At 37.9% G+C, this 24,960-nt stretch overlaps 1 protein-coding gene across 2 annotated transcripts in view; it reads left to right on the top strand.

Annotated features, from left to right (window-relative positions):
• LOC149842378 (protein EARLY STARVATION 1, chloroplastic-like) overlaps positions 1 to 23,468 on the top strand; it is a 34,954-nt gene extending 11,486 nt beyond the window's left edge. Inside the window, exons 6-11 of one of the 2 annotated variants that reach the window (XM_089999110.1) lie at positions 8,174 to 8,251; positions 8,379 to 8,504; positions 9,887 to 10,008; positions 21,265 to 21,304; positions 22,975 to 23,049; positions 23,139 to 23,468. In XM_089999110.1, the coding sequence (XP_089855236.1) occupies positions 8,174 to 8,251; positions 8,379 to 8,504; positions 9,887 to 10,008; positions 21,265 to 21,304; positions 22,975 to 23,049; positions 23,139 to 23,310 (613 nt within the window). In that variant the 3' untranslated portion in view covers positions 23,311 to 23,468. Of the gene's footprint in view, positions 1 to 8,173; positions 8,252 to 8,378; positions 8,505 to 9,886; positions 10,009 to 21,264; positions 21,305 to 22,971; positions 23,050 to 23,138 lie in introns of both variants that reach the window. The other variant, XM_089999108.1, reaches the window with a different exon arrangement.
• The last annotated feature ends 1,492 nt before the right edge of the window (positions 23,469 to 24,960 follow it).

The raw sequence follows: 24,960 nt of genomic DNA, 5'->3' as shown, positions 1-24,960 counted from the left end.
GCAAGGCACTTTCAAAATTTTAGGAAGCGGGGAAGCGTGGGACCACTTAGGAGCGATTCGGAAAGTGTCTCGGAAGCGACCTAGGAAGCGTCTCGGAAGCGAGGGGGAAGCGAAAAAAATAAAATAAAAAATACAAAAATACAAAAAAATTGAAAAAACAGGGGAAGCGAGGGGGAAGCGTGGGGGAAGCGAGGGGGAAGCGTGATGGGAAGCACACTTCCCATTAAAGGGAAGCACGTCCTCCATTAAAGGGAAACACGTCCCCCATTAAAGGGAAGCACACTTCCCAAAAAAGGGGGACGCTTCCCCCCACGCTTCGGAAGCGCGACGTTTCGCGCTTCCCCTTTTAGCTAGGCGCTTCCGGTAACCCTGATTGGAATCTCGTCACCAGGAAACTTGTAAAAGCTTAGAAGCTCTAGAAAACAAATTGAGCATGTAAGTCCATAAAACAAATTTGAACAAAACAGGTTGAATTAGAAACAAGTTACAACCTGTGCACCAAAAGTATAGGACAAGGAAATGGTACTATCTAATATTGATTGGCATGACTATAAATAACTTCACAACTTGTACAAAATAAAAATCATTTTTTCGAGTCATATTTATCCAGTGTTATGTATACTTTCTTAACGTAATTTGTTTGCATTTTGCACACACATTATTGAACCATTCAGTTTAGTCAACCTTGTGAACAATAAATAACAATTACCAATTGTGTCAGATATAGGTCATGCCTGATAAAAGTATCAGAGTGACAACAACAACAATAATAATATATCATCTGGAAAATACCCTGTAGCTCCATCTCTACAAGTTCCAGAAGCTCTGGATCGTCAACTGCATCAACCTTGTTCAAAAAGCACACCAGAGATGGCACTCCTACCTAGAACACACAGTATGAACTGTTATTTTGCTCTACAATGGAAACATCCATATCTAGCTCACAGAAATGGAGTAGCAACCTGACGTGCAAGCAAAATATGCTTCTTTGTGGCATTGACACATCAGGAGCAGATATGACGAGTATCCCACCATCCATCTGAGCAGCTCCAGTAATCATGTTCTGCATTTCGCCAAACATTATATATGTTACCAAAAAACAGAAAAGATAAGAAGCATGCATGCATAGAATGCCATATAAAGATATAACATTAATAACTATAGCCACTATCATTGCAACGTTTCTGAAATGTTGCATATCACATGCCGATATCAACAAGAGTCTGAGCACTGGCAAGTGCCTCAGGAACTCAACCAAGAAGCCATACAAAGCAAAGGGATATCCCACCAAGCAAAGAACAAATGTTTTGAAAGTTCTAAAAATGGACCCAAGTTTTGTCTCAATCAGAAATTACATCTGTTAGTATAAGTAAAAAAAGTGTGTAGCCAATCTCAGTTTAACATGAACTGCAAAGAAGCAACAATTTTTTAAATAAAAAAAAGTTTTCCTCTTTTCACTCATTTACTGAAATCCAAATCTTCAAACCCACTCAATTAGTGCCAAAAATGACATAAACGAGAGTGAGAGTGAGAGTGAGAGAGAATGAAAGAAATAGAGTGGAGGGTGTACCTTGGTTGGGTCCAGGTCGTTCTCTTCTTCTTCTTCTTGCAAAAACCGAGAGAGGAGAGGGAGAGGGTGCGAAAAAGGGGCAGCCTAGAGAGGAGGGAGGGAAGGAGACTGTGCAAAAAGGGGGCAATTAGGGCCCCCTTTTTGCCTTTTATATGATCCATGTGGGTCAAAAAAACAAAAACAAATAGGACCGATTTAGGCTTACGCCTGGTCAGTCCAAGCCTAGGCAATGCCTAGGTGAGTTAGGCGGCTCCTAGGAGCTAAATTAGGGCCCCACCACCCAAGCCCAGGCAGTGGGGCTTCGCCTAGGTGCTGCTTTTAATAACTAAGGTTTAATGCTAGATAAACCTTATATCTATGTATGTATGCATAGATATCATAGTCACAAATATCGATATTGGCTATATCTCGACGAGGCTATTTCTTGTGATATTATAGGTCAGGTGGTAAATCTCGGGGCTTAAAAGTTTAAAAAAATTAAAAAAATAAGTAAAGAAAATATTATGTGTTGACAATAAAATACATATATAATAAAAGAAATAAGTAAAAAATGTAAAAAAGAAAATATATTTAAGATATAGAAAATAAATAAAAATAGTAAACATAATTGATAATATTACGATGTAATTAAATTGGCAATATTTTCCTTTTAATATGGTTTGCTGAAAGTGCACCAATAATATCATGATATTTTGAAAATATTGCGGATTTCTGTGACTATTATATACACACATACTTGTGTACCCAACTTTTCAGAAATTTGTGTTGTACCTTCGTATCACCCACATTTTACTTATTTGATGTAGCTAATTTTTAATTAGTTGTAAATATAAGCAGAACTATTTGATAGTCATTTGGTGCAATACTTTGCCAAAAGTTTTGCCAAATGTTTCTCTAGTTCTCTTTTTTCTTTTTGATGTCCTTGAGTTAATTTATATGTTTTGCTATTGTAACGATCCCAACTGACCCTCGTAAAAGTAGTGAATTTTTTTTAAACAATTGCGCAAACTAACCCAAGGATCCGGGGCATCACATATTTAATATACCAAACCACAAGCCAAACTTTATATTGAATCAACAAAAGAATAATTCAAACTTATTAATTTAAATAAAAAGTCAAATAGTCTAAAATATCAAAATCGTCTATATCATATGAGTCATCCTATCAAAACCCAGAAACTAATCACACAACTCGTAGTCTCCAACCAACTAGTCAGGGCATCACTTATCATTCGTGCTTGTAGAACCGTTTTAAGAAAACGGGTAAGAACCGAAGTCCTTTGTATGAATTCCTCTAAAAATTCAAATAGTACAGGAAATAGCATAAACAAATTGATGCATAAATTTAAGAGGAATATCACAATTAACAACTTACCACAATCAACTTACTATTCAAGCATTTAACAAAATACCATGTAGTAACAAGTATTATGCAAAGCCAAATACGCATAATGTATGAACTAATGCTGAACAATAAATATTCATGAATAACTTATTAAGTTATTTATCAGAGTTGCTTTTGCATGCATGTCTCTATTAAATGCACATAAATTTAATTTTCACTTTTTCTTAAACTCGCGGATACTCAAAACGGGTATAAATTTCCGAAGTCTAAGTTCGACTCTCAGTTGTAGCTTAAAACACATTTTATATTTTATTACTGGGTTCCACACTTGTTCCTCGATTGATATCAAGAATCCTCACATTCCATCGGAACATTAGGAATCCTCACCTAATGCCAGGACATCAATGAAAATCCTTAACCATTGACACAACTTTCTTGGTATATTAAAACTATAACTAAGTCAACAACACCACCTCCAGGCAAAGTAACTGAAATCTCCTTAAAATCGTGGCCGGGAGGTGAACCACCATATCAGGCTTAGGAGCACAATCGCACATGGAGTTTTAGTATCTTCACGGTCCCCCTAGACCGCCATCCAAGATTCTCACACTGTGGAAGAGACATCAATGAAGAAATTAATTACACTATTTGGTTTCTTTTACCTTTTAAATAATTTCAAGTTCTTTACACAAGAATCGTTTTGCAAATTCACATGCAAAACACACAAATTTGGGTCTTGGCCCATCACAATTTATCAGTGTAATTAAATTTGGAAAACCAATAATTTTTAGAAATAAATTTTGCAATGCATAAATAAAATCAACAACAATTGGAGCAACATATGCTTCTGGCCTACATGGCTCGCAATGATTCACATCTGACCACCAACACATCTCAAAAGTGATTTATGCATCTTTGCAAAATTTCAGTGAACAATGTTCACAATGCAACACAACATTGTTTCCAAACATGTTCACAATGCATATTCAAGCACAAAAAATGAATGCATATAAAGTCAAATGCTTACGCATGTGAACAGATGCTTGCAGAACACATTATCATGATCAATTTCATACATAAACATCCAAACATGTATATGATCACAATTATGCGAATGTCAAATAAATTTCAGATTCATGTGTATGATATACACAACTGCAAGTCGATCAAATCAAAATCATGTTTATCTATCATGTTAGAAAGAATGCATATATCAATCCTAAACATGTACATGAACAAACTCACGTACTCAGTCAACCATGCAGAAGATTTTACCAGGCCAACAACTGGGGCTGACCCATGTACATGTTCAAATTCATGTACATGGGTCGACCAATGCTGAGAAATATACTTTAACAACATGCTGGTTGATCCATGTACATGATTGTAATCATGTACACGGGTCGGCCGGACCATAAGAAATCTTGTACCAGCTTGTCGGCTGATCCATGTACATGTTCACAAACATGTACATGTGTCGGCTAGACCCCACTCAAACATGTACCATGCGAGACCATAAGCACATGTGGACCAGCCTGCTGGCTAATCTATATACATGTTCACGAACATGTACATGGGTCAGTCAGACCATTAGCCCACTACTATAAATGCTGGACTGTATATTTATGTATGCTTAACTTAATAAAATTGAATATAAACATATGTATATACATGAGCATGTGTCACGGCAAATCTGATCCAACATGAACATATAATTTGGCAGGTCTGAATCGAATTAAACGTGTAGTGTATCGGCAGGTCTTATTAAAAAACAAACGTATGATTTGGCAGATTTGAACCGAAATAGATAAACGTGTGTATCGGCAAGTCTGAACCAAAAGCAGCATGTACGAGCTGTTTGAGAGATCTGATCCAGAACATCATGTATTCATGTTGTTCGGCAAATCTGATCCAGAACAGCATGTATACATGCTGTTCGGCAGATCAGATCCGAAACAGCATATGCATGCTGTTCGGCAGATCTGATCCGAAACAGCATATGCATGCTGTTCGGCAAATCTGATCCAAAACATGTCTAAATGCTGTTCGGCAGATCTGACCCAGAACAGCATGTGCATGCTGTTTGGCAAATTTGATCCGAAACAACATATTCATGCTGTTCAGCAGATTTGATCCGAAACAGCATGTTGATAGATCTAAATAAAGATATTCAGATACTATTATATGTAATTCAACAAATCTGAAATAAGAAAATATTTTCAAATGCATGTATATGCGAATCAACAAATCTAAAGCAGTTAAAACTTATTTATTTAGAAGCATATTTTCAGATGCCTGCTTTTAATTTGACAAGATCTAAAACAAGATATGTATTTAGATGCATGATGATGAAACTCGGCAGCCAATATATATATATATATATATATATATATATATATGTGTGTGTGTGTGTGTGTGTGTGTGTGTGTGTGTGTGTGTGTTCAGATTTCCAGAAGTATAACACTCGCCAAATCTGATCATGGAAATATATATATATATATATATATATATATATATATATATATATATATATATATATTTCAGCGTACATGAACAAGAATATTACCAAAACTGCACCACGCATATATTTTCAAATGCATCTATAAAACCTGAACTACATGAATATTTTTAGATATGAAGAAAAAAATTGACATATATGTATCGACATGCCTATTTTCTTGATGTAAAATCATCAAATCTGAATATGTATATGCCTACTATACATATTCATATGCGTGCAACATGAGAACGCCATTTATATTTTCAGATTTTTGATGCACAAAAGAAATCGTCATTCATAAGAATAAATCTACATATACATATATATAACTTCGATTATACGTATTTCTTGCTCGTAAGAATTTAGAGAGAAACCCATACCTTGATCGAAGTTCAGAAAAAAGATCGGAGAAATCGATGGATGTATGAAAAAAACTATTTTCTTTTCTTTCTTTCTTTCTTTTCTTTTTTCTCTTTCTTTCTTTTTTTTCTCTCTCTCTTCACACAAATTTTCCTTCTTGTTTTTCCCTATCTCACACTCTCTCTAGAACATGAGTTCTAGAGATAGGGAGAGACTAACCCTCTTTTTATATTGGTTATAATATTTTATTTATTTTCTTTAAGTTATTTTAATCTAAAAGGGGTGACGTCTCCTCTAGATAACGACGTTAGAGAGTAGAGTTCTACTTCTCTTCTAGATATTTCAATTAATTAAAATTTATTTAATTATTTTATTTATTATTTTATTTAATTTAATATTCTAAAGAATATTTAGGGTGTCGCCCCCCTCTGGAAAGTCCTATGGGGTAGAGTTCTACCCCAGGTAAAACTCTACTTCATCCTATTTAAATTCAAAGGTTGATTTTAAAGTTTTAAATTGGCCATGGATGGATTTCGGATCCAAATTTGGATTTAAGATCCAAATTCATATCCAAATCTACATGGATCCTACTTGGACCAGATCCTAGTCAATATAGATCCTGATATGGGTTCGGATCCATATTAACTTGGATCAAACAGAGTGGATCTAGTCCAATCTAATCCAGACAATGTCAAAAAATAGAGGTGGGTCATTTTTGAAAAATGTGATTTTCGGGTTAATCGTAATCCGATTTCGGAAAAACAGGTCATCAACGTGATCAGTATTTTGAGGCAGATCTAACGGTGTTCATACCTGAATTTAATCGGGATTTTTGCTCAAATTTAAAGGTTAAAAACCAAAAAATTCTCAAATCATAATTAGCTCAACTAAGTCTTGTCAGTGGGCTCTGGGCCATGCCCAGACCCAACTAACGTCACCTATAAAATTAACTATTTTCCCACGATTTTATCGATTTTAAATAAATATATAATTTAAAAATTATATTTATCGATTTTAAAAATCATGGAAAAATACATGATATTACAGCTATAGTACATGATTTTCTAATCATTGAACTACTCGAAGACCCATTCTTTTGCCTTACTTGGATCAATGCTTTGTATAATATTGGTCAACAAGAAATCACTGAATTTTCCGTATGTCTTAAAGGCTGTAGAAACTAGAAATGATTATTTGGGGACTGTCTAAATTTAAATGCTTGCATCGATAAAGTTAATATCCAAATACTGGTTTTTCAAGTTCCATCTATTTTATAAAAAAATTGAGCCAATGGAATATAGGGGCCTTCTCCAATTCAGGAGTGCTGGAGGCCAAAAAGTGTTTAGGGATTTAGACTAGGATATCAAAATCCTTCATTTGGTTTTAGGGTGCCTTAGAGTGGCACAAGAAAGATGCCTTCTTCACTTGGAACTGGATTTCCTCAAGCAAAGGTGCCCCTGCCCCCATTAAATAGCCTGCTGCTTGCTGCGGAAACAAAGCCCAATGTTTCTTTTTCCCTTCTTTTCAGGGTTTTTTTTTTCTTCAGAGGGGTGGTGTGTGTGTGTGTGGAGTTGTTGGTCTTTGTTTCTGTAGAAACACTTTCTGCACTCGGTTCCTTTCCTTTCTGTGCAGAGGGCATTTCAGTAGGTTGCAAATGCACTCTTACCAGGTTGCATATCTACTTATATGTGTACATTGCAGATGGATTTTTAATCTATCATGCCGTCATGTTTTAATTGTTTGTTTTCCTTATTTAGCCATAATCCTGATTTCATTTTTCCTAAATCCCCGTGAATTTATGTAATAAAGGTCTACTTGTATAAGAATGCTGCCATTAGGGGTGGCAATTTCTGACACGACCCGCCAACCCGACCCGCCAACTCGCCTCTTAGGCGGGTTCGGGTTGGGCTTAAGCCAACCCGTTTAATAAACGGGTCGACCCGTGTAACCCGTTTATTAAACAGGTCGGGTTCGGGTTGGGGGTATGCCAACCCGCCAACCCGGATGACCCGTTTAATAAACGGGTTAGGCGGGTGGGTCAACCCGCCAACCCGTCTGCCCGACCCGCCAACCCGTCTGCCCGACCCGTCAACCCGCCAACCTGCCAACCCGATCCGTCAACCCGCCAACACGACCCGCGAACCTGAAAACCCGTTTACCCGACCCAACCCATTTATTAAATGGGTTGGCGGGTCGTGTCGGGTTACCCGTTTATTAAACGGGTCGGGTTCGTGTTTGCCACAGCCGACCCGTTTAATAAACGGGTCGGGTTCGGGTTGAGGTATGCTGACCCGCCAACCCGACCCGCCAACCCGACCCGATTGCCACCCCTAGCTGCCATGCCTATTAGTTGAAATAGTATATTGTAATGACATCCTTATTGCTTTTGTTTTTGCAGTAACCTGGCAAGGATAGAGAGAAGTGCCCAGAAACAAGCAAAATCTGGCTCTGGAGCTGCTGGTTGGTATGAGAAATGGTGAGGGAAATTATCAGTTCTGAATTTGTCTGGCTTTTCTCATGAACCAAATTTGTCAGTAGTGCATATTCCAATTTCAACAAATGTGACATTATTATTTTTGGCTTTACTTTACTGGCCTTGTTAGGTGGGAGAAGTATGATGCTAAGGGTTGGACTGAGAAAGGGGCTCACAAATACGGCAGGTTAAATGATCAATCATGGTGGGAAAAATGGGGAGAACAGTATGATGGGACTGGATCCGTATTAAAATGGTCTTCTCTACTTTTTCTTTTCCCTTTCGACTCTTTGAAATGCTCTGTTCATGCTTATTATAACAACTTGTTATCCCAGATCTGCTCTATTCTAATGTGAAAATGCCAATTACTCTTCTAATATATATATTTTTTATATTTACACGGATAAACTGCCCCCAGGATCAGAGACCTAGCCGCGCTGGCTCTGCCTGCCGTACTTATTGTCGCTGTCCTGGCAGTGTAAAACTCCGTGGGCTTTCCCCTTCTAATAGAATTGAAAAACATGTTTTGCAATGAATTAGGATCTCTAGTCAAGCATGTCTCTGTATATCAATTGGTGTAATATGTTGCTGCAGTTGAGTGGTTTTCACTATCGTTGTTGGACTATCATTGAAAAATTGATTTTGGTGCTATTCGGTCTATCTATGTTGCTGCAGTTGGTGCTATTTTGGTGTAATATGTTTCTAAGGTAACTGCATGGTTTAGTGTGACAAATTCGGTCTATCATGGTACTTGTTTTTTCCAAAATTGTGAATCAGATTAAGAGAGTATATTTCAGATTTATATACTTTGATCTTTGTGTTAAATCTTGCATAATATTGCTCCATGGATAGCCAGCAAAGTGGTTGTGTTGGTAAACTTATTTATACTTTTTGAATGTATGAGTGAAGATTCAAGAGAATGCTCTGCTTATTTAGGACTCCAAAATGGAGAAGAATAGCTCTCTGGCTTGCTATCTAAAGCCAAAAGTCCGTATCTGTTGATGTTCAAAAAAATATTACTCTGCATAAGTTTGCTTTGCAGGGTTAACTAAATTATAGTATGATAACAGTGAGATATCTGATAAGAGCATGACAATAGGTTAGGTTCACTTTGGGCACGTCACTTATCACAAGCTGATAACACTGATAGAGACCACATAGCTTCTAGATAAAGTCTTAGAAAGACTTACTGCTATTATTTTCCTAATTCATGGATTGCAGATTGTGTTGATTTTGGAGCCAGTTGGTTGATCATTTGGCCTCAGTCTCATATATGTAGAATGCTAGGATGGCGCTCATAGAACCCAAGTTGCCTTGGTGTCTTCTATTTGGACATAAAATGTTGTTGTTATTTTAAGAGGAAAACCTTTGGGCTTGCATTTCAAACCAAGAGATCATGTTGGTTTGATTTGTGCATCATTTGAGTCCTTAGTTCTTAACATGAGTTATAAAAACATCAGGGTGGCCAGCCTCCATAAATTTAATGTTATACATTGGCATGTCTGTTAAATTCTTTGTCCAACTCAAACTGTAATAAGCAATTAAATTTAGTTTTAAACATTGTCACGACAGTCAATTTCTATGTCCAACTCAAACTATAATAAGCACATGCCTTTTGTCTTTATTTGATTTGCTCAGGACGGATAAATGGGCAGAGACTGAACTTGGAACCAAATGGGGAGACAAGTGGGAAGAGAAATTTTTTGCAGGCATTGGTGCCCGTCAAGGAGAGACATGGCATGTTTCACCTAGCGGTGATCGTAAGTTTATTCTTTTGTTTATTAATATTAAGCTTTAGTCTGTAGTTTATGTTATATTTTAGTATTTAAACATGATATGAAAATTCTTGCCATGTAAATCTGTCCCCAACATGGGATCCTGAAGGAGGCATTCATTTCAACCACCCATGGGAAAGAAGCCCATTTCATTTGAAAATGGGCCTCTTTCCCTCATTTTGGGCTGAAACAAATGGCCCTCAAAGCACACATGAATCTTGTGAATCTATAATCCACAAACATTCCATTCCATTGGTAACTGATAAAAGTTATCATTCACCAAGTAAGGGAACAGCCACTGACAGCACAAAGTCATCTACTTTCATGTCATATGGGTTTTGAGTGTTTATAGTCCAAAACTCTTCAATGTTAACTGATAAACATAATGATTCGAGTTGAGGTACCCAAGCCATTGGCAACCTGATTGACAAAAGTTGTTAATATAAATTTGTAGATAGTCATAGATAATGTGAACAAGATGCTAAATCCAAGTGACAAAAAACAAGGCTGTAAAAAGCATATCATAACCTATATTGGTCGGATCCAAATTAAGATACATATTGTATCCCCTCATATTGTATCATACAATTCTTATTTTTAATAAAAATAAGAAAAATGGAAAGATCCTAAAAAATTCACAGCACAAGAAACAATGGTAATTGCATAGGATAAAACCGTAATATCACATGTCAAACAATTATGAGCTGCATAAGACATTGAACACCCAATAATCAAGATAATATTCTATGAATGGCATGCATATCTTACAAGAAAAATGTAGACTATGAAATAATATGCATATTAAACAGCTAAACTGTTCAACAAGATAGAGAAGAAAGAAGAGATGCAATGGAGAAGAAAACTTTCATTAAGTCATAGCAAGAGATAGTTGCAGTGAATGTTGTGAAAACTGAAAAGCATTTAGGCATAGGGAGGCACAAGAACAACCCATGCAGCGAGGCATAAGCCTTGAAGCGTAAAGCATTATCTTCGCAAAATAAATAAATAAATAAATAAATGTGTTAAAAAAACAATGCACTACATATGAAACAATAATGAACAACAATTAGAGAATATAAAACAAATTACAAAAAGAATTTAAGCAATAATTTGAATGCTCTAACAATTGTATCATTTAACCAAATAACAAGAGAACAACTAATAGTAATCCAACACAACTTATAGAAACCATGGACATCCAAATATGTCGTTTTCTTGTTAAGGAATTAAAAAAAAGTTAAGAAATAAATGAAATACTCATTGGGTTTAAATACCCCTTTGGCACCATTTTGAGATTCATACTTGAAATTGAATTGATCTCTCCACTTGAACTCTCTCTTCTGCTTCTTTCTTCTTCCTCACTCTAATTCTCATTTGGGATCTGATCCTTTAGATTGTTGGCTAGTGAGTAGAGCCCCACGTGAGTGCTCCTTTCTAGAATATCATGGGAGCTCCTCCTTGGAGTGTAGCACTAACCGATCCAACAACTTCGACCATGTGAGCTTTTTCAGCATGAAATCCAGCGACCTACAACAATCGCTATTTGGAGTGCATAGAGCTCATTTGAGCAATTGCACGAGTTAATGAGGTTGCAGTAGCCCGGAATTGCTCAAATATTCCAATGACTCCCTCACTTTCGGGTAAAACAAAACACTAGATCTATCTGGCTACTTCTCTTAAGCAATTCTTAGCATCTACGATGAATCTATTGGCGTTCTTGGAGTGTATGGAACACTATTTGAGTGCTCTAGATAATAGCACCAATTTCCCCAAGGGATCTTGCCATTTTCAGGTAATTCTATATCATTTTTCAGCGAGTTGTGTCATTTCCTGAACATAGTTGACAGAGATATTTCAGCGACTTCATTCGCACAATTCTCACAATCTGTGTGTGATTAGAAGCTTATATTTGATCCATAGAACCTCTGACATGTGTAGAAGAGGTTGGACAAAGGTGGGAGTGTGGAAGTTGTAAATTTGGAGTTTTGTAGCTCGTTTTCCTCTGTAGTAGACTACAATCCTGATTTTTGGCGAACTTTGTGCATTGATATTTCCCTATTCACTCGTGCGCTGGGCATGATTTTTGGTATCTAGTTTGTTTGTAATATAGTCCGTCATTGTACTAATTTGTGCCGGGAGATGTGTAGCATTCTGTGAGTTATGTGTCTGTCAAGTCACGTTCAGGTTCAGAAACCGTCTGGTTCTATATTTTCTGTATTGTAGCCTAGTTTGCCAATTGTGCCAATTGTGGCTCATGATCATGCATAAATTACATGTATTTTTATACAATTTATACATGAATTTCATTGATTTTAATGTTAAAATACCCATGGTTGATGAATTTTGGTGTTTTGTGTGCAAAGAGCTTTTGGTGCAAATTTCGTCCAAATCGAGTGCAATTCGGACATTCTAGAGTTATTTCAAAGCAGCTGGAGCGAAGATCCGGAGTCAAGATCCAAATCATATATGCTCCAATCTCAAATCCAGTTGTGCAAAGGTTAACAAGTTCAAAATAGCCCTCCATAGGATGCGCCACCTTGGAATTGTTATAAAATAATGGTATTTGTAGTGTAGTTTTAGAAATAAGTATTACTTTTGAGTGTTTTTGAAAATATGAATGTTAGAAGTGTTTTTAGGAATTTAGAAATTAATTTTGTTTAAAGTTAGCATTATAAATAGGTTAGGAAACCTAAGGAGAAGGGGATCTTCTCCTTAGGAGATGCTGCCCCCCCTTCTTTCCTCCTCTTCTTTCTCAACGTGGGGAACTCTCTCTCCCTCTTTCTTCTTTCTTCTTTCTTCTTCCTCTCCATGTGAATTTCATGTGCAACAGCCAAGAGTCCTTGACACGTTGGTAAGTGACGCTACCAAGGGTGCTCAAGGTAGCCGGCACCTCCTATCTCCGGTCGGTTGCCTCTCTTCTCTCAACCAGCTCTTGTCTCCTCTATCTTTCGGTTGAAAGTACATGCGTGCTTGACGTGACATCACTCCTCACGTTGTGGGAAACCTTTGGGACGCAACACCATTTTATGGGAGATCCACTCTTTTCTCAACCCAATCCCAAATCGGGAACCGCTGCCAGTAAGTTCATTCTTCTACCCCTTCTTTAGTTTTTTAGGGTTTCTTGTATGTAGATCAGATTTCGTTTGATTCTTCTTGCATATTTATATTTACTCTCTGTGATTTTTGTGTATTAGGATTGTTTAGGATCATTTAGACTCATTGTTTTATGTTTTAGAATTTTGATTTTGGCCGAAAAACTCTTTTCTTCATCGGCTGGATTTTCTGTTTCAGACCTGAATTTTCTTGTCTAATAAACATATCATTTCGGCTGACCCAGAAAGAGTTTAAGGCTGAAATTTTAATGTGTTAGTTGTACGTGTGTAGAGTATTCCCTCCAAATTTCAGCTCAATCCAACCAGGGGTTGGGATTTTATGACCATTTTACTGAAGTCGGTTTTCTGGCCATGCAGAAATCCGACCTTCGATTTTAGTTGCAGCGATTTTTTAAAATTATTTTTTTTTGTAATTAAGTGTTGAGTTTTTCTTGCTTGGGCGTGATTAGACCTATGTCACATGGGTGCGGGTACAAGTACGGGTGCGACACGGTTACAACACAATTTCAAAAATTTTGGACACGGGGACTCGGCTATATATATATATTTAAATATATATATATAATTATATATATAACAATAAATTAATAATAAGATTGTAAATTTTAAAGCAAAAATAAAAAAGTAATGACCAATCTAACAATAATAAAAAAGCAAAAATATAATAATAAACATTTTGGATGTCCAAAATAAATTTTAAATATGGACAACAATAGGCTCGGTCAAAGTTGACCGAGTCTATAAAGTGGACGGACTCGGCTCCGTTGCGTTGACCGAGTCTTACACTTGTTGACCGAGTCCGCCCCGTGTCCGAAGCCGCACCTGTGTCGGGGCGTGTTGACACGGGTGCGTCGACCTTCTAGCCGAGTCCGTGTGACATAAGATTAGACATATTTAGGAAGTGTCTAAATATTTTTGTCTGATTTTTAGAGTTGCTTAATTTCAATTTTGGAAGGCTTTAAAAAGAGAGAGTCGTCCTCCTTTTTGACCTTCCTTTCTTGGACTTTCCATTTTTCTAAATTGGAAAGTCCAACATGAGAATCTTTTCCTTCTCCTCTTCCTAAATTCGTTTTTTTTTAAGAGGAAGGTTCCCTTGTGTGTGTTAGGCAATTAGAGGCCTCCCTTCTAGGAAGGAAGGGTCGTCTCCCACCTGGACCCAACCTAACCTAGCCTAGCTAGGTCCGATGGGTTGGTCTAGTCAAAGTGATCTAGCCGTGTGGGCTAGGTTCTTTGTTGGTTTGTGTTCTTTATCTTTAGTAAGTTAAGTCTTCTGGGTCAAGTTAGGTCACCTAGGTTAGGTTTAGGACACGTTCAGACCTAGTCCAAGGTCTGATCAAGCTAAGTTAGGTCAAATTTAACCCAATTAAGTCAACCTAGTCGATCTAAGTCCAATAGGCGCAGCCGGCCAGGTTAGGTTGGTGTGGGTCAATGTTTTAGGCTGTGGGGTGTTGGTTTCTTTCAAGTTCGAACCTAGTGCACCTTAGGCCAGGGTCTTAGGTTGTGTTTCAACCAGGTTGGGTCGCGATTTGAAGTGGTTTAGAGTCAACCCAAGTCGACTCAAGGGCAGCCAGTTCAGCCGGCTGGGCTTGAGTGGCCTTGGTAAGTCTGATCTTGGTTGTTATTGATTCACTTTGTTTGCTATTTTCAAGGTGAGTTGCATGTGGGTTTTAGGGGTCATTAAATGTGATAATTTAAAGTGTTTTTAGTGGTTAGGTCCCTAGTTTTGTCCGGAAATCCAACAAGTTGTCTTGGGTTGGTTGTAGTAGGCGGCTAGGCTAAGTCAATCGGTAGGGTCTAGTTGGTTAAATCGGGTGGTGCTTAATTGATTGTTCTCATTTTTGCTTTGTGTATTGCTATTATTTTTGCTATTTTAGAGTGTTTTGAGTGAGTTAACTTTCGGTTTTTGTCAGAAACTAGAAGGCAATTAGGTTCTTCATTGAGTTTAATTAAGTTAAGTCAGTAGTTAACATAGTAGTGGTATTAAGTCTAGTAATTAGAGATAGTTTGAGTTCAATTGCATTGTTTGGTCTTAGTAGGGTTAGTAACTCTTTTTAGTGTTCTTGCATGAGTCCAAGTTTAAGGATCTGGTTTTTTATAGGTTAAGTGTCATTTAATTTGATTAAGTTAGTTTAGTTGTTTTGGGATAATAGTTAAATCGGGTAGAGTAGTTTTACTAGTTTTGTCAAGTTTTCGGTGACTAAGTGTCTTGGGGTGTATTTGGTGAGTTTTTGGTGTCTTAGTTGAGTTACTTTGTATGTGTTAGGTACTGTTTTTCATCAGAAAATCAGAACCTAAAATTAGGTTTTGAGTGCTTAAGTCTAGTTGAGTCTTTGCCAGGTCACTAACATAGTATAGAAAAGTTTTGTCTTTTGTGTTTCCGTTTTGTGGGATTGCAGGTGGTGGCCTTGATGAGCAATAAGGTGGACAAGTTGGTTGAAGTGGACACACTAAAGTTCTTTACACATGGGTTGAAGAAAGCTAGCTCGAGGTTGTATTTGGAGTTTTTATAATTAGGGCATTAGGTCATTTCTATCATTTTCGGGTTGTAATCCATTTAAATTTTATTGCTGCCCGTGCTTTTGTAATAGGATTTGTGTGCATTTGCTTTTGTACTCTTTTCTATTTTTGAGGCAATAAAGAGTGTGATTTGTTTAGAATACTTGTTCTTATCCCGTTCCCTGTGGTTCGATCTGGACTTCACCACTTTTGTGTGAGCCGATTATTTAGATTTGGTGTGCGGTTTATTCTGGATTTTTATTGAAAATATCTTTTAAAATAGCTTTAAAAAAAAGAGAAAAAAGTATACACGAGCTCACATTGTTCTGAGGGTCTATAATTGTGTGGTGTATAAGCCTATTTAGTGCTAAAAACTACTAAGGAGCACAAAAATTCAAGGAAGAACAAGGTTAGAGAGTGGGGCTTAGAAGGCACCTACAAGTTGTCCAAGGGCTTAGCCAATTTTTCAAGTGAAGATTTGGACCTATCTAGTTGGGCCACACCAAAAGGTGGGATTAGGACAAAAAAGAAAAAAAGAAGAGTCAGAAAAGAAGGAAAAAAGAAGAAATAAAAGGTCAAATGGGGACTTTGATGTCCATTTGGCCACTTTTGTGTAGGGGTGGCAAAATCTGACCTGACCCGCCAACCCGCTTGTTAGCCGGGTTAGGGTTTGTCTTAAACGGGTTCGTGTCGTAAACGGGTCGACCCGTCTAACCCGTTTATTAAACGGGTCGTGTTCATGTTAGGGGTATGCCAACCCGTTTAATAAATGGGTTAGGCGGGTCGACCCGTTTACGACACGAACCCGTCAACCCGTAACCCGTTTATATTTAAAATGGTTCTTTGGGATGATTAAATCCGCAACTCGTTTGTATCCAAACTGGTAATCGTGTCGACCCGTTTTAAATATACATGACACTTTTAAATATTTAAAACCCGCAACCCGTTTTAAATATTTAAAACCTGCAAACGGGCCGCCAACCCGCAACCCGTTTAAAATGATTAAATCCAATCTTACACCCAAAGGGTCACTGGTAATCGTGTCGTGTTGACCCGACCCGTTTATTAAACGGGTTAACAGTGTCGTGTCGGGTTACCCGTTTAATAAATGGGTCATGTTCGTGTTTGCCACATCCGACCCATTTAATAAACGGGTCGTGTTCGTGTTGAGGTATTTTGACCCACCGACCCGACCCGATTGCCACCCCTACTTTTGTGTGAGATTGTGAGACGTGCACCTCAAGCTTGAGACACACCTCAGGGCAAATGTGCACCTCCAGGCTTATGAGGCATATACTTCACCCTATATTGTGCTTTATGCATGTGCCTCGAGGCAAAGAAGCCTATGCCTTGCGTCTCAAGGCACGATTTTAAAAACACTAGCTGCAACAATATATAGGGGTCAACCTCTCTTTAGACAAAAGTCAAAAATAGTTTACTACATAACTTGATAAAGTACAAGAATACCCTTCTAAATAATGATGTACAAGAAGAGAAGGGTAGCAAAGACTCTAGTAATATACATATTACATTCCTCAACACCCCCCTTCAAACTTGGGATGATGAAAACACAATCATTCCAAGTTTGAAAGGGAATGGTTGAAATGTCTTCAAGGTTAAACTTTTGGTAAAACAATCTACAATTTGACTAGTGGTTACAATGTATGACAGAAATAATTCCCTCCAAGTAAGCTCTACAAGTACAGTGATATTCTATCTCAATGTGCTTAGTCCTTGTGCAACTCAAGATTCTTAGCTATATAAATTGTGCTATGATTGTCACAATGCAAAAAAGTTCTGTTATCAATCTTAAGACTCATATCCTCCAACAACCATCGCAATCACAATCTCTGCAGTGACCAGACATGAGTCATAGCTTGATATTCTGCCTCAGTTGTGGAAAGTTTGATTCTTGTTGCATTTTGCTCTTCCATGATCTTAGTTGTCAAAGGCAGCCTGGGAACTTACGCACAGCCCCACCGCTTGGGCTTTTGAGTTTGGATGGTAGGGCCCTTTTTTACCACTTAGGTTGTTACCCACTAGGCTTAAGGACAGTTGCCTTTTTTTACTTGGTTGACCACCTGGTCAATTGTGTCAGGGGAAAGTATAAATGGGGAAGGGTGTAGCTCTCTGTGTGTGTGTGTGTGTGTGTGTGTGTGTGTGTGTGTGTGTGTGTGTGTGTGTGTGTTTGCTCTCTCCATCCCTCTCGGTTTTCTTCTTCTCTTCCCCACCTTTTTTCCTTCTTCCCTTTTCTTTTTTCCTTTTTTTTTCTTGTTTTTCCTTCTTTTTTCCTTTTTTTTTTTCTTCCTGCTTTTCCTTTTTCCTTTTTTTTTTATAGTTTATGTTTTTCATATATATATATATATAACTGATAATCTTGTGTTTCAATTATATATTATATATTCTGTATTTTAGTTATTATAATATGTATATTATATATATTTTGTGTTTGTCTGTTTCATTTATATATATGTGTGTGTGTGTGTGTGATTCATATATAATTTGTTTGACTGATTGAGTTATATATATATATATATATATATATATATATATATATATATATATATATATATATATATATATATATATATATATATATATATATATATATATATATAGTGTGTGTGTGTGTGCATAATTTATATATAATTTGTTCTCTTATTTTTTTTACATGCAAAAGAAATGCCAGCCATAGTTGGCAAACCCGTGGCTCAGACTCGGATCACCCGACCCTTGACTCGCAGGTCAACTTGGTAACTCGGCTGGGTTAGAACCTAAATTTTTTTAGTGTTTTTTTAATAATACTTTAAATATTGAATATAACACTATATTTTCTACAGTGTGAATGCAAATAATAAAACTCCAAGCAAAAAATTTACTAAATCAAAGCATCAAAGAAAAAAAATTGTAAAATATCTGCATAAAAAATAAATAAGCTTCATAGCTGCACATTCATAAGAACAATAATGAAGATTGTGAAATGAATATAAATAATTAAGCTACACAGGTAGAAATAAAACAAGTAAACTAGTAATCACTACCTTTCTAAGTTCTAATAATTTCTAACAGCATTATGCACTAAAAATTGAAAATCATAAAATGCAATTAATGCATAACATAATAGAATAAGTCAATAAACCCCTAAACTGCAACTTGCATAGTGCATACTTAATAATTACAAAGAAAAGAAAGGCGAAAAACTCTTAAATGTGAGGTTTATTTGTTGTCCACACTCCACACAATCCCACACTGCACACAGAGAGGAACCCCAAACAATATGGAAAAGGAAAAAGAAATGGCTTTGGCGAGAGTGAGGGCCTCGCTTCAGCGAGAGAGAAAAAGAGAGAACCTCATCTCGCCTCGCAAAGAGGAACCCCCAACAGTATGGGAAAAAAATGGCTTCAATGCGAGAGAGAAAGAGAAAGGCTGAGAGCCTTAGCTCGTCTCGCAGAGAGGAACCCCCAACAGTGAGGACCTCACTTCAGAGAGAGAGAGAGAGAGGACCTTCTAGGCTCGATGGCTCACCTCGCAGAGAGAGAGAGAGAGAGAGAGAGAGAGAGAGAGAGAGAGAGAGAGAGAGAGAGAGAGAGAGAGAGAGAGAGAGAGAGAGAGAGAGACCGGTTGTCGACAACGCTGGTGGTCATTGGCAGTCATCAGCGGTCGCAAGCAGTGGCAGTCGATGGTGTCGCCGGCAGAGAGCTAGGGTTCATCTGGAGTCTCTGGACACTGAAGCGGGCAGGAAAATGGAGAGGGGAAGAAGGGAGTCGATCCCATTTTTATACAATATATACTTTAAAATCGGTTTGTCTCAGAATGAGCCGATACAAATCTCGGTTCAACTAGGTGAATCGGGTCAGAACCGATTGGCAATGTATCAGTCCTGAATCGGACGATTCAAGACTGACTCGGTGAGTTGCTGAGTCCATGCCGAGTTGGCGATTCCTAGCCGATTCATGCCCGAACCTTGCTAAAACAGGTTTGGGCTGAATTGGTGGCCCAGTTGCACCGCCTACCGCCTTTGAAAACTAAATCCATGATATGAAAGAGTTATCTAAGAATATGCAAAATCCATTGGGGGAGTGCATGTCCTATGATACCCCTTCAAAACTACATCACAATAAGCCTTGAATTCTAACACAAACGAAGCATAAAAGCATAAGGCATACCGCATAGTGCCTTTAATATAACTAATGATCCTCAATGTTGTCGCCAAGTGAGAGGATCTAGGGGCACTCATGACTTGGCTCACCACATGCATTACAAAGGTAATATCTAGTCTGAAGATAGTCAAGTAAATCAAGCTCCCTACCAACTGCATGTACATTGTAGGATCATCAAGAAGTTTACCATTTGAATGCTTCAATTTGTAGTTGGCTTCCATAGGAGTATCCACTTGCTTTTTATCCTCAACTAGCCGTGTTTGTTAATCAAATATGCTGTATACATATGTTAGGTCAAGAAGTAGCCTGTTTTTTAGTATACAACCTCAAGTCTCAGAAAATTATTCAATTTACCCAAATACTTCATCTCAAAACTTCTTGTCAATCAAGACCTTACATTCTCAATCATAACTGTATTACCCCTAATAATGATCATATCATTTATATATACAAAAATATGCATTATCCTCTAATGGAGGAAGTCACAAATAGAGCAGGATCATGAAAGCTATGCTTGAAGCCCAATCTTACAACTGACCTGAACTTGTCAAACCATACTCTAGGGGCTTGCTTCAAGCTATATAAAGCTTTCTTTAACCTGCATATTCTTCTCTCATCAATAATTCCCCTGAGGCAGCTCCATGTAAAACTTTTTTTCCAATTCACTATTTAGAAAGACATTCTTGACATCTAATTGCTATCTTTTCTTCTCCTTATGTTATGCACATACTCTTCCTCTTTCTTTTTTTCCCCGTTTTGTTGCATCCAATTAATTGAATTTGGTTCTATCTAGTTCCAAACCAAATATTAACCATTATCTTGGTGCTCTATTATGCGCAACCCTATCGACATACAAGCATGTACTATATCAAAAAACCTAATGGATATGATATGTATCATAGCGTATCAGACGATACACTATGATACCACATTGTTTTCCACATTAAATTGACATAGAAAATTGTGAACTAGACTATTGTAAGCACTTGAATGCATTCTCCCATCTCCCTTTGGTGTCATGCTTTTGTGCAGTTTACAAGCAGAAGTTTCTAACTTGCAAATTCAAAACTTTCATATATGAAAACTATTTTAACATCTTATTGTCTTTGGTGTTCCTATGAAGAAAAAGGTGTCATGTTCCACATTACATGTGCCTCATGGATTAAATGACTGAGTTGTGTCTCAATAGAATCTAAGTTTGTTTTCTTGATGTGTTTCTTCCTTGGGGAAAACCATTGTTGGATTAAATTACTACTCTCTAGAACATCATTCTATTGAGGTTTTGAGAGCACACTGTCATTTCAGCATTATATTTCTTGATGGCTATCCATTATCAAATGAGTGATGTGCCTTTATATCAAAAGTTATTCGCAGGTTCTCTGGGATTTGGCTTGAAAGATTGTAGATTTTTTATTTTCTTGTGTAGACCATTTCATAGATGATAAATCACTCACAAACTACTTTTTTTCTAGGATGGTCAAGGACATGGGGAGAAGAACACTTTGGAAATGGGTATGGACTGATGATTCTTTTGTTTTTCTTCTGAAAAATGTGTAACTCTGTATAGACTCGTCTTGGTATTCTAAAGGTTTCAACAAACATTTTTTGCAATTGAAGGTACCTTTTTTATTTATTCAATCTACCAACATACTCTTGTCTTTCTTGCTTTTGTTCCTTGAATATCAGTCTTGTATTGTGTTTGTAATGATTTTGCTGTAAGTAGATTTTGATATTTCACTGTTCTAAAGGAATAAGTGAAGTTTGAAATGATCGAGAAAAAATCATTCATTATCACATGATCAAATTTGGTCAAGTTCTTTTTACATCCAAAAGGGTTCTTCTGTAAGACAAAACTCTACCACAGTCGATTGGTACACAGAGAACTTGTAAACATCAATTCAATTTTTGGTTTTCTTCCCACTGCATTTTGCATATTTGCATTACACCTAGGGCCTCCATGACAGATGTCTTATTGCTTCTTCATTGGGCCTATCTTCTATATGTCCTTTTCCTCATCTTCTAGATTGTTTTTTCTTATGTAGTGTGCAATGCATCAATTACCAAGTCAGCAGGTGATTCGTACACACTTCCGAGAGGATGAGTGGTCGGTTTATGGGCATTGCTTTGTAACTGGGTTGGGTTGCAAGTACTTGTAATTGGGTTTGCTTATTTTTTGGTTTTGATACTTGTTGGATTGGATCTATTAGAAGTTTTGATATCCAAATTCCATGTACATAGCCACACCACTCTATAAATAGGTGATGGCTCTTATATCTTTGGAATCATAGTCAAATTGATCTCTTTCTCTCTTAAGGATCCTCACCTCTAATGGGCGAAAATTAGGCACTTGATCCCTGGTCTTTCACCAGTACTTAGGAGACTGAACTTCGTTAGCCTTCACTCCATCTCAATTAACCTCTTGTAGCTAGCCAACTCCTGTATTCTCACCATTTCCACCAAATTCCTTTCAAATCCTCTAATCTAAGCCTCTAGATCCTATCAGCAAGGGTAGGGATCATCAGCTTGGGCCTGCACGGCTGGGTCCTTTGCCCAGCCCAAGCAGATATGCTAACCACACTTTAGCTACGTAGTGTGATGAGTGTCGAACTCCATCATGGCCCAGATGGAAATTTAGCAATGCTTTTCAGCATTGAAGCACAAAAGCATAGAGTGCTTCCCGAGTATTCTCCTGATTTTTCCTTTCCCAAACTAGAACTTAGAAAGAATGATGTTACTTTAGCTATCTTGTGCTGAATGCCTCTCTCCTTAACATACTTGGTTGGAACAAGATAGTCTGACACCAAAAGTCGTCCATAATATCCTGATTTTGACCAAAATGCCAACCTACTTGGAACAGTAAATATATTTTGAAACCGTGCATTCCTCTATTTAGCACCTACACGTATTGGTGTAAAATGCTTGAAGACAAACTCTCGAAGTCATTACTGTGACTAGGCAGTAAACAACATTGATATGATAAGGTTTTCATATGTAAAACCATATACTGATCTTGTATAATAATTCATTCTTGATAAACTTAGCATCAAGTTTTCTAAAGTTGGATTTTGATTGTCTTTCTTTATGTTGGAAATTAGCCCCTAATTTCAGAATTAGGTGCATCATACTCGTTCATCTGTTCACATCTATGATTTGCTATTGCTGCACCTCGATTTTTTTAGCAGGAAAGTGCATAAATATGGTAGGAGTACAACTGGGGAAAGTTGGGATATTGTAGTGGAGGAGGAAACCTACTATGAGTAAGATATAATAATCTTGCATTACCAAGAACAGTAATTTTTTCTTTTATTTGCTTCTAATGTCAATTTTTCTTAATGTTTCATTGAAGGGCTGAACCACATTATGGATGGGCGGATGCAGTGGGGAATTCAACACAGTTGTTGTCAATCCAGCCTCAGGAAAGGCCACCTGGTGTATACCCAGTCCTTGATTTTGGGTCGCCTCCCCCACCACCTGAGGAGCCACCAGATGCACCCCCACTCTCTTTAGAACGAGATTAATTGATCTTTTTGATCATTGGAGGCTTCTGTTGAACTTCTCTGCTGTTTAATTCATTCATTCTTTTGAGGAGCAAATATCACCTCTTTTCACATTTCAAAGCATCGGATACATGCATTTGTTATTCGTTCTGAATTTTGGAAGCTTGTTTGTTTCTTGCATCGGATGTTGCTCAGTATTTCAGAGTTGAAAACCAACTAGTGGCTCTGAGAGAAACGACTATAAATGGTTCTGCATTGTGGTGGCTGGATTGGTTAAAGTTTCGGTATCTTAGGCAAGGGTTTTCTGGTTGGGGGCTTCCCCTGCCTGAGAGAGAGAGAGAGAGAGAGAGAGAGAGAGAGAGAGAGAGAGAGAGAGAGAGAGAGAGAGACTATAACCATCAACAGGTTCAACCAACATTGAACCTGCTGGAAAGACAAAAAGGCCCAAGACATGCCAAGAAGCTCAAAAAAGAAAAACAAGATACAAAATGCAATTAATCGACGAGCATGACCCTGGATTTGGAGGGGGCCATGGTGGAAGATTGTGCTGAAGATCAGGAAGGATGATGCGCAGAATGGCGTACATGTTTGCCAAAATAAGATTCACTAGTTTATTGAAAACAGTCCGAATATGCCAAAAAATGGTGTTGTTGCGGGTCATCCAAACGGCCCACTAGGACGAAAGAAGCTAAGTTCGTCAAATAATCTGGCATTTGTTGCAATGGCGAACTGGTTGAGGACCCCACAACAAGTCGATGGCGAATGATTCCTGGCGCACGCTGACCACAGGCTTATTCCAGGTGACCTTAAAGATGTTTTGAAAAAATAGGGCACTCCTCAAAAAGGTGAAACACAGATTCTTCGGTCACCTTGCACAATACACATTTACTTGGAAGATGAAATCCGATGGATTTGAGGAAGTTGTTAGTCTGCACCCGATTGTGTAAGATGAGCCATGCCAGGAAGCGTGATCGAGGAGTCGGTCCCTTGCTTCAAATAAGGCTCATCAGGAACCGGTCCACCCCTGAAGGAAGGAGAGCGAGGTAGCATTCTTTTGAGCGGAAAGATCCGTTCAGAGCAAAGGCGCGTTCGAAGAATTGGGATTGCTAGTCAACATTGCCATTATTTGAAAGAACTGCAAATCAAGCTTGGATCCATGTTCATCGAAGCTTTGACATTGTTTGCTGACTCACGCGCGTGGCTCCAACCAACGATTCTACCCCCCCTATTAGCTAGAAGAACACTTGCACACGGGGACCCAGGTTGGTGCGCAAACCAGCTCTGCTTCACGACAAGCATCATACTCCTCAATCTGGGATCCTTGATTCCCAACCCATCCATATAGGGGAAGCCTAAGGGTGTCCCACCCAATCAGGTGTCGCTTGTTGTTGGAACCTCGCCCAGACCACATAAAGTTCGCCATTATCCGAGAGAGCTTCTTACTAACCCCCAACGCATCAGGAACATAAACATAACAAATTCTGGCATAGCATTTAGAACGTTTTTGATGAAAGTCAGTCTACCAACGATTGAAAGGTAGGAGGCTTGCCATGCCGATATTTTATTATGAACCCTTTGAAAAGTTGCGATCCAGGCTGCCGTTGTGACACGGCTGATCTGAAGAGGCAGACCCAGATAAGAAAAGGAGTTATCCGATACCGTGCAACCGAA

Source organism: Nuphar pumila, chromosome 3 (assembly GCF_984573655.1).
Source record: "Nuphar pumila chromosome 3, dmNupPumi1.hap1.1, whole genome shotgun sequence".
NCBI classification, from domain to species: Eukaryota; Viridiplantae; Streptophyta; class Magnoliopsida; order Nymphaeales; family Nymphaeaceae; genus Nuphar; species Nuphar pumila.
The sequence above is the reverse complement of the archived record's forward strand: the minus strand, read 5'-3'. Positions and strand labels throughout refer to the sequence as shown.